At 65.6% G+C, this 10,460-nt stretch overlaps 1 protein-coding gene across 2 annotated transcripts in view; it reads left to right on the forward strand.

The window, feature by feature from the left end:
* ABCC12 (ATP binding cassette subfamily C member 12) overlaps positions 1-673 on the forward strand; it is a 35,823-nt gene extending 35,150 nt beyond the window's left edge. For both annotated transcript variants that reach the window (XM_045818876.1, XM_045818875.1), the window contains exons 28-29: positions 260-424; positions 520-673. In XM_045818876.1, the coding sequence (XP_045674832.1) occupies positions 260-424; positions 520-612 (258 nt within the window). In that variant the 3' untranslated portion in view covers positions 613-673. The remainder of the gene's footprint in view (positions 1-259; positions 425-519) is intronic.
* The last annotated feature ends 9,787 nt before the right edge of the window (positions 674-10,460 follow it).

The raw sequence follows: 10,460 nt of genomic DNA on the forward strand, positions 1-10,460 counted from the left end.
CAGGGTCTGAGCGGGCTGCTTTGGGAGAGGAGTGAGGACTGCACGGCCTGCCGTGCCCTGGCCGGGCCCTCTGACGAAGGCGAAGGTGGTGGGAGGCGGCTTTCCGGCGGCCCCCAGCTCATTCCTTTCCAGCCCTTCTCCATAAAAAAACAAACAAACAGCAACAACAAACAAATGTGTAGAGCTAAGACGATACATCTTCCTCCTCCCGGCACAGCTTTGGCTCGGTGCGACGCTGACACCGTCTCCCCCTCCCCAGATCATCCTGCTTGATGAGGCCACGGCCTCCATGGACTCCAAGACCGACAGCCTGCTGCAGAGCACCATCAAGGACGCCTTCGAGGGCTGCACGGTGCTGACCATCGCTCACCGCCTCAACACCGTGCTCAACTGCGACCTCGTCCTGGTCATGGACTGCGGGAAGGTACGGGGGGGCGTCACCGGCGTCAGAGGCCTGGGCCCCCGGGGGAGAGGGGTGGTGGACACCTTCTGACAGCGTGGGCTCCCCCTGTCTCCCAGGTGGTGGAGTTCGACAAGCCCGAGGTCCTCGCCGAGAAGCCGGAGTCGGCGTTTGCCATGCTGCTGGCAGCGGAAAACAAAGTCCAGTTCTGAAGGCCCCAGCAGGGAACACACCAGCTGGTTTTAGGGCGGAGGCATTGGACGAGCCGGCGGGACGAGGGCTGTCATCCCCCCCGCCCCACAGAGGCCCTAGGCCCCGCCACCCCCACCCCCGACGCCCAGGCTGAGCCGGGCGGAGGTGGCCTGCCCGCCCCACCTGCTCCAGGCCCCGACCTCACTGGGTGGGCCTGGGCCGGCTCTGGGAGGTCAACAGAGGCAGACAGAGCCGGCGGGTCACAAAACTGCCCCTCGCCTCCCCAAACCCCGAGGGTCCCTCCTGTGTCCTTGTCAGTGACACCCACCCCTGTGCCTGGAAAGCGGTGCCCGTCCGTTCCGCACCGGCCAGTGCGACCAGCGGCCCTGGGCCCACCGCGAGGACGGAGTGCGCGCAGGGCTCCTGCCTTGCTGTCCCAGGGGACAGGCCACGTTTCCTCACGTCCGACGCCCGTGCACTGTGTGTCGAGCATGTGACGGGCAGTCACTCCCTGGACTGTTAGCACGGAAGACCGATGACAGAGTTTGGCGAGAAACCGAAAAAAAAAAAAAACCCAGTGGCAGGTTCCACGGGACCCGCTCGGATGAGCGGGCCTTCTCTGTAAACGTGCCCGTCCCCTCGGTTGGTCATTAAAAGGCAGCGGGACGCTGACCCGCCCCGCAAGGCCGTCTCGCCGCTGTCCTTCCGAGGGCTCCCCCACCTCTGGGCTGCTCCCTGGAAGCGTCCCAGCAGAGGACAGGCTGCTCTGCTGCGGCCCCAAGTCCCCTGCTTCCGCCCCGGCGTCTGGCGTGGGCATGTGCGTCCCGTGTCGGAACTCGGGCCAGGGTGCGTGTGGACTCTCACTGTCCGCCCTGGGCCGAGCCCCCAGCCTGCGTGCAATCAGTGAGTCCTGCACTCGGCCCACAGGGCGGGAACGGCCCTTCCGGTCTGCCCACGTCACCCGGGCGGCAGGCGAGGAGGACACAGGGCTCCCACTCCAGGGCGCACTCGCCCGGGGTCCAGCCCCTCGCCGCTCAGATCAGGAGGCAGGCCCAGGAGGCGGAGAACCCGCTCACTCGAGCGTGTCTGGAGAGTGACGGGGGCGGACGGGGGTCCCGGGTCCCCACCCAGTGGCCGGTCCAGGCCATCCTCCCGACCACGCACAGCGGGGTCCCGCTCTGGGCCCCGAGCCACAGAGCAAAGAAAAGAGTGACCTTCCCTCCGGCGAGCCGATGATGTTGCTGGGGAGACGAGCCCAAGGCGCCACAGAGCACACGGCCAAGGGTCGGAGGCCGGAGGGCAAGGGCCCACGTGAACCTGGCCACTCACCCTGCAGGAGCTCCTTCACTCGCTCCGTGTCCCACCGATCACTCCTGCTCCGGCCCTTCTCCCCGTGACAAAGACGGGGCCGGTGAGTGCGCGTGGGGAGAGGTTAGAACCGAGAGTCCTCACCAGTGGGGGCCAGGAAGCGGCCAGGGCCGGGGGCGGGCTGGGGGCGCCTGGCTGGGGGAGATGGCAGGCAGGGCGGCACCGGGGCTGCGCAGCGGCAGGGCCGACGAGCTCCCGGGACAGATGCCGCTGGCTCCACCACGTCACTCCCGCCCCCTCCCGCCTCCCCCGGGGCAGGGTGGGCGTCCTGGGGACACACCGCCAGTGACACACAGCCGTCACATGTGGTCCTTGTCTGTGACGGGCCCGCTGCCCCAGCAGCAGGAAGCCCTGTCCCCGGGCGCGCAGAAGAATTGACGGGGAGCCGGGCCCCCTCGGGCATGTCCGTTCAACCGTGTGTCTCTGCTCCTGCGGCGGCGAGTCCCAGACTGTCCGCACAGTAGGGCCGCGTAGTAAACGATGGACCCAGCCACCCCCCATCGAGGGGGCTGAGGAGTGGTCGCCGGCCGGTGCCCGTCTCCTTTGCATCCTCACTCCGAGCAAAGGCAACCCGGCAACATCTGGCCCGGGCGATGGGGGGCGGGACCACGGGGCGCGGCAGAGAGCCAGGCCTGGGCCGGGTGCTGCTGGTGAGAAATAATAGGTGTCCTCCGTTCAGAGAGTCTGGAGGATGGACTAGCCCCTCGAGACCCTGCAGATGCGGTTGAAATTAACCTTCCAGAGACGCGTAAGGCACACGAAAGAAAAACCCCAGATTAACAATGAAAGGAACCGAGGCGCTTGCCAGGACAAACAAAGAGAAAACAAGGAAGTTGACCGCCCCGTGCCGGCGGCCCTGCCGGTCCTGCCCCCCGGCATGTTCCTCGGCCCGGGGTGCGGGGGTCCCAGCATCCCTCTGACGGGGCTCTGGGGGCTGCCCGGTGAGAGACGCCCTCCGGCACTGTCACCCAAAGGCTCAGAATTCCGGGCTGAGGAAGAGGAGAGGGAGGCCATGCCCGTCCACTTCCCGCTTCCCTCAGACCCAGTTCCTGCGTCACGGGAAACCCCGCTTCGCAGACCCCCTCGCTCCCCGGGAGGGAGGGGAAGAGGGGACAAGGCAGGGGCTCCCCCGTCCCGCTGTTTATGGCGGGGGGCGGGGAGGATGAAGGGGGTCTACCCCAATCCTCCCTCCACTGACCCAGGGAGGCCTGGCCCCTGTCGGAGGCCTGGCTGCTGAGCTCTGCGGACCCACCTCCCCCGCCGCCCCGCAGGCCTTAGAGAACGGTGACTCCCTGCCATCGCTCCCTCCCGGCTGGCCCCCCCGTCCCCTGCTGGGCTCCTTGGCTCCTGCCTTGCTGGGTCACCGCTTCCCATATTGAAGCCCCTCTGTCTGGAAGACCTGGGCGGACGGCTGCTGTTCTGACCGGCCCCCCACAGGAACGGCGTTCTGTCCTGGGGGTGGGGGGCAGCCAGCCTGGGGGGCGAGGGGCCTATGCCCCGCTGAGGAGCTTCAAGGCACAGAGGCCAGGCTGCCGGAGCAAGGGTCGGGGTCAAACTCAGGATCACATGAAGGCCAGTTTCCCTCCGCCCTGCCCCAGCGCATCCGGGATTGTCACGGGTGCGCACCAGTGTCACCCTGTCCCTCCGACTGGGAACCTGAGGCCGAGGGCGGTGTCGGCGAGGGCGCGAGGCCAGCGTGGGTCTTGCACACAGTCTGCGACGACCCCAGGGCCGGGCTCCTGACCGCCAGCCTCTGGTCCGCCGACGTGCCCGCCGCAGAGGCCCCCCGTGCACACGGCCCAGGACCCTCTGCTCCTGCCCCGCTGAGACCTCTCCGCTTCCTCCTAGCTTCACGTGGAAGCTGAAGGAAGGAAGAGGAAAATTCACGCCTGGTTTTGCGTCTCACATCTCATGTGGCTTCTAACCGAGACAGTTTTTAGTCTTCTCCGCCATGAAGTGGCAGAGACAGCCTCCAGGCCCCCAGCGGCTCGGCTGTAACTGTGGGGCCGCTTCACGGGCAAAGATGCCCCCTCCCACCCAGCTGCTGGGGAGGTCAGGGGTGGGCCCCGCTCTGGCCTCAGAGCCTGACCCCAGCCGCTTTAGCAAAGGTCTCTTAACCGGTGCCGAGCCCTCCCCTGCAGGGACGCCTCAGGCCACAGGCGCTCAGGCGGAGTCCCCGCCCGCCCGTTCCCGGGGAGCCAGGCCTCGTTAGGACAAGAGCTGCGCTGTGTCAGGTCCCTCGAAATGACAAATGGACTACAGCTCCTCACACCGCGGGGCCGGGAAGGGGCGGAACTGGGTCATTCCCCGCGAGGAGGCGAGGAGGCGGCCGCCGGCTCGCAGAGAGCCCTGCTGGGAGTCACGAGGCGCCTCTCTGGAAGTGGGGGCTTTGCAGAGACCAACCCGGGGCTGCTGACCTGATTTCTTGCCGGGGAGCTACGGCCTGCCGCTGAGACTAGGAGTGCGGCTGTTTGGGGTGATGTATCATCATCGTCACCGCCGACGACGCAACCCTCCGTCGACGCAACCCTCCTCGGCCCCGACAGCAGGGTTCAGTCTGCCGGGGTGGGCACCTCCAGACGGCCGCCCAACAAACTTGGAGTAGTTGACTATGAAATGGGGTCCCCCCCACCCCGGACTCCAGTCCACCGATCAAATATCAGCACACCGTTTCCCGAGGCCCTGGGACGGGTGCTGAAGGTGGACTGCATGTCAGGAACACCTGGGACGGTTTATCCTCACACCGGGGCGGGGCCTCACATCCAACCAGGTACATCGAGTCGCTGGCTGTGGGACCTGGCATTTGTGGGATTTTCGGGGTTTTTTTTTTGTTTTTTTTTTTTTTAATAAATTTCTGCAGGAAACTCTAAGGTGCAGCCAACGCGGAGCGAAGCTGTCATCAGAAACGTTTCTAGACACGGCGGAGAGATTACACAGAAGAAGTCAGGCCTCCAGCTGCGCGCGGCCTCTGTCGGGGAAGAGAACGCAGTTGGGGTACCACGCGTGGGATGCCCGACGCGCTGAGACGACGCCTCTAGAGAAGTTCACGGCAGCGGCAGACGGGGGGGAGGGGCACGCGGAGAGGAGGACGCGGAGAGGAGGGGCGGGCGCGTCCTGGAAGGATCAGGAATAGAGGGGGCGCTGAGAGGCAGACAGCCGGGGGGGTCGTTCGGAGCGGAAGTGGTCCCGACGGTTCCGGGAAAGCAGACGGACCTCTAGAAGGGCTGGCGGCCGGTGAGGGCGTAGGAAGCGGTGGGTGGGACGGAGGGCCGAACAGGCCGGTCATGGGCGGGACTGAGAATGGCCCTGACGCTGCTGAGCGGCAGATTTCTAGAACTTTCCGTGTACGACTAAAATGTATAGCAGTGGAACGCAGCGCGCCTAGTTAACAATACGATGTTAACAGTACGATGGCAAAGGGGCCTGGCCGCCACCCTCTGGGCATCGGAGGGCTGCCGCCTGGTGAGCCGGAGGGTAGCCCGTGCAGGGATTCTTCCGACTTTCGTCCGCTGGGGGTGTGGCCTGGAGCGGAGGGGAGGACCCGGGGACAGGGGGCACCTAGAAGGCCGCTGTGTCGCCTCAGGAAGAACTCTGGCCCAGGCACAGCGGTGTGGATAGAGGGAGGCGGAAGGGTCCCTGGGCCAGAGGGGCCGAAGGGACGCTCATGCCCCTGCCCGGTGACCGGTGGAGGCGCGATGACCCGGCAGGGAGGCACCCGCCTGGCGATGAACCGCGGCTCAGAACTGGCCCGGGCAGCATCTCACCGGAGCCGCCCGGGAGGGCGCAGGCAGCACGGGCCCGGCGCTGCGGTCAGGGCTGAAACACAGACCGAAGTGCCGTTTACGCAGAGGCGACCCCAGAAACTCAGGGGGCCGGATGGGACCGCCAGGGAAAGCGTGGAAGGAGAAAAGGGGCTCCCAGATGGCTGGGGCCCAAGCTCCCTGGTCTGGGGCTTGCCCCTGACGTCATCACTATGACCTGGACGGAGTCTCGGTCACACAGGGTGCGAGCTCCATCCCCCGAACATGAACTTGGAGAAGGGAGTGTGCACAGAGGAAACTGGGGGTGCTGTAGCTCCCCTCCGCCGGGGTCCACAGGCCAAACCCCTCCCCCTACAACCCGCTTCTGCAGACAAAGGGTCACCGGCCCGCAGCCACATCCCTGTGTTCACACGAGCTGCCCCTCCGGCCTGCAGAGCCCAAACCATTCCCTCTCCCGGCCGAGCTCTGCACTAGTACCCAGGTCCCCCAGAGCAGGGCTTAGGTCTGTCACAGTCCATGCTGTGTACCCTCGCTGGGGGAGTGCCTGGCCGACGGGGGTGGGGTGGGGGTGCTTAGTGCGTGTCTGTGGCTGAGGGGGTGAAGGGCGGCGGCAGGCCGGCGAGAAGGGCAGGGTTCACCGCTGCACCTGGGGAACTCTGCTCTCAGCGGGGCTGTTGGACTGAAGGTGCAGGAGGAGCTCACGGGGGGCCCTCGGAACAGGGAGGGGGGGTTCCGTGGACCTGGAAGCTGAGAGGGCTTGACAGGTGAGCTCCTCCAAACAGGTGAGACTCTCCAAACAGGTGAGCTCCTCCAGAGCCGTTTCGGTGTGTGGAGCCTGCGGGCAGGATGAGCGGTAGAAACAGCTCGAAACAGCTCACGGTGCTTCATTTGGAGACTTAGGAGGAGCCATGAGGAGGGGAGGAGCCTCAGGCTCTTAAAACCCCTGGGTCCCCTGGAAGGCTCCTCCCCTCCTGATCTCAGCATGGTTAACCGAGAGCTCCGGTCTGCTCTGATGCCCGTCCTTCAGAGGGCTCGGGGCACGCCCCACCAAGTGCAAAGTCACACAGGGCGAACAGGGTCTCCCGTCCCCTTGCAGACTAACTCACATCTTCTCCAAGACACAGAGCTCTGGGCTTTTTCTTTGGGACTGACATCTCCCGAGTCCTTGTAGTCAGTCCTGGGGGAAGTGCCCTGGGCAGGGGCTTACAATTCAGAGCAGGAGCCAGAAGGGCTGCATTTTCCTTTTCTTTTTGTTCAGTCTAATCCAAAGACCCCTCCCATCGGCCTTACGGGAGTACGTTAATTGACGCCAACATCACCCAGCCCGGTTCCAGTCCCACCGACTTCACTGAGACGTCTGCAGGCCCCCTGAAGACAGGGTCGAGCCTCACGGCTGCTCTCAGCTGGGTCCGATGCACACTGGGCTTGGAGAAAGGACCGCCCCGCAGAGGCTCCGCACTCCGGGGGCACCCCCAGATGCATTTCCCCTTAGTCCCCGGCCCTTCCGAGTGGGCCCGGGGCCGGGGAGGAGGCTGGGGCTCCGAACCGGCCTTTGGCTGCGGGAAGAGGAGCTGCAGGGGACACGGGGACTTGGCTCTCAGGCCCCTGTAAGGAAAAGCCATCTTTGCGTCCACGGTTGCGGGGCTGGCATCCGACTCCCTGGGGCCCCGTGCCCAGGCAGCTGTCTCGGTGGGCTTCTCTAGGACCAGTGGTGCGCTGTCACCCGGGGTCGTGCTGGGGCTGGGTGAGGTCACTCCCGGGGGGGACAGGCTCTCGCTCACGGGGGCTCTGCCCCTTTCCTCGCCTGGGCGGGCGGGCGGCTGCTGCTCCTGAGACTGAAAGCTCGTCCTGAGCCCCTCCCTCCCTGGCAGCTGATTCTCCTGGACAGAAACCACTCCTGAGCCACCTCTCTGTCTCCCCCGCCATCCTGGGCCAGGGAACAGGCGATGTGTCCGCACGGATCACCCCCCACCCGCCCAGGGGCTCCCTGACCGGATGCCTCCCCCACCACAGTCGGGAGGAGCAGGTGTCCACCGACCCGAAGGCTCACCTCAACCCTGGAAATAAAAATGAGACCGGCGAGGGTGAGGGTGAGCCGGGGCGGCTGGGTGGGAGGCTCTAGGCTCCTAGTGACTTGTGGGCCGCACTGAGGACAGTCCCTTGGACCCCAGACTGGCGGCTGTCTGAGCGGAGGACGGTGCAGGCTGGGGTGGGGGGCGGAGGGGAAGGGATTAAAATAGAGAGAGAGGAGCAGCCTCAACTCCCCAGTTCTCCCGGAGCTGGCAGCCCTGTGCACTCCCGCGGGAGGCCGCTAGGGGCTGCTGTGGTCGGGGCGCAGAAGCAGGAAGGGAGCGAGCTGTTTACAAAGAGGGAAAAGAGAAAAAAGGGACAAAGCCGCGATGATTTCAGTCTGTGGGCATGTTGGGGAGTTCGGGGCATTTGGGCAGTGTGCCGGGCCCCTGGCCTCCATTCTGCAAGTATGTGTCTCCTTCCCTGCAGGGTGGCCCCACGCCACCCGTCCCTTCTGCTGACGGACACAGGCTGCCATGGCTACCCCGGCAGGACTGGGCTGGGCCGGACCCCGCTCCCTCCCCGACACAGTGCACGGCGGGAGAGAGCTCTTCCCGGGACACGGAGCGGGGCCGGACCCCCGCGCCCATCTCGGATGACGACGAACATGGGAGCGAGCGAGCCAGGCTGGGGGCAAGGGGGCGGTCCGCACACCTCCCCAGATCCCCCGCCTTCTCCGCGGGGCGGGGACCGAGAGGAGGGGCTGTCAGCACCGCCGCTTCCTCCAGCTGTGCACCTACTATGTGCAGGAGGCCTTCTCTCCTTGAACAATGTTTACCTAAGTCTTCCTAGGGAGAGAGCCGACTTAGAGATTTGGGGGGAGGTGCAGGGGAAGAGCCGAGGCTTTTGAAAACCGAGCTCCCAGCAGCCAGGACAGTAAGAAAAGCCTGCAAAACTGCACCCGTTGGATTCACCAGGAAACAGGAACTGGAGGCGGGAGCGCCGGCCCGAGGGCAGGGCGCGCGCTGCCTTTACTCCCCGTGGCTAAACGCACGAAAGCCGGAGAAATGAGTCCCCGCCGGAGAGCGATTTCCTCCGCGCGGCTGAAAGGTCACAGTGGCACTGTTGCCGTTATTATTACTTTCGTCGTTCTTATCTCGGACATTTCTTGCCAGCGTGAGCAATTGTCCGCGAAAGACACGCTTCGTTGCTTATCAATTTAGCTCTTTTCAATTTGAAACAAAACAAAACAGAAACGGATGCGTCCCCTGGTGGAAAAAGACCCGAGAGCGGCAGGATCAGTAATGGGGTCTGCGGGCCGCGGCGTCTGGCCCGGGCTGCGCCCTGCCGGGCAGCGCTCTAGGCCCCGCGGGCGGGGGGGGGGGGAGGTGATCCGTCATCCTCGCGAGGGCGGAGCCCGGGCGGGACTCCTGCGCCTGCTGCCTGCAGCCCTCCCCAGGAGCATACACTCTCCTCTCGGTTCTCCTCTCGGTTCTCCTCGTGTGGCCGGCCGGGTGGCCTGGACCTGGGCGTGCTGTGCTGTCGGTCCTGCGCCGGGCCCTCCCCCCGGGCCCCCCGCAGACAGTGGGAGATCTCTGGACCCAGTCAAGGCCAGGACCTGTGGGCAGAGGCACAGGTCTGCCCCCACCACGGATGCCCGTGGGCACTGGAAACATCTTTTTCTCCCCTCCTCCCGCTCTGATCTCTAAGGACGGGTGCCTCGAGCGCTGGGGGAAATGTGACAGATGGGCCTGGTTCGCTGTCTGGACCGCAGTAGGTGCTCAACCAGGGGGTCCCTTCCATCTTCTCCCTTCCCCGCCCAGTCACCACCCCTTCCAACCGGAAGCTGTCACTCCGGTGACCTCTGGTGATGGAAAAATGATGGTTCAGGACAGCCAGCGTGGCCAGCCCCTGGGGCTGGAGGACCGACGGCTTCCTTGGGCTTGCCAGGGCCGGGGGCGGGGGTGGCGTCACGGCGGAGCGGGGGGGCAGCGTCAGGGCAGGCATCCCAAGGAGAAGCTGGCAGCCGGAGCTCAGGCCCAGTGCAGACCCCGGGTGCCCGCCCTCAGGACCTCACGGGGCTGTGAAGCGTCTTTGGGGTTCAGCCCGGGTCCCGTCTTTTCTACTCGAAAGGCACGCGGCAGGTTGTCAACGCCCGAGACAGGCAGGTCTGACTGGGAGACGCGGGCACACAGGCTGAGCGTCTCAGTGGCGCCCCGGCTGTTGGGAGCGCCCCTCTCCCGCTGGGGACTCACGGAGACCCAGGCCTCCCCTTCGCGTGGGTCCCGGGTCCCCGTGCAGAGGGCTCTGGATTCACGTAAACGTGAAGCTGGACTTGTGTGTCAGGAAGTCGCACCTGCCAGCGTCCTGGGCTTCAGCACTCAGGGCCTCTGAGAGATGGCACCGACCGAAAACGACTGCTGACCCCGACGTCGTTAGGGATGTCACCCGTCTCCTTGTCGGAAGGCGGGCGCTTGGCTCCGCACCAGCCCGGGTGGATCAGAAGCCGCGTGGAGGGGGGGCCCTCCAGGTGCCAGCTGCGTTCGGCCCTGACAGGTGACTCCGCCGCCCCCAAGTCTGGCGGCTCTGCCAGCAGCCCCGCTCAGGAGCTGTCGGTGAGCTCTCTCGGGAGCAGCAGGCAGTGAGTCAGCCCCTTCGTTCCCGAGGAAAGCAATTAATGCACACACCCGACAAATATTTACGATGTGCCTGCTCCGTGCTAAGTGTTT

This window comes from Phyllostomus hastatus, unplaced genomic scaffold, assembly GCF_019186645.2.
Source record: "Phyllostomus hastatus isolate PE091 unplaced genomic scaffold, TTU_PhHast_1.1 phas_scaffold_345, whole genome shotgun sequence".
In the NCBI taxonomy this organism is placed as follows: Eukaryota; Metazoa; Chordata; class Mammalia; order Chiroptera; family Phyllostomidae; genus Phyllostomus; species Phyllostomus hastatus.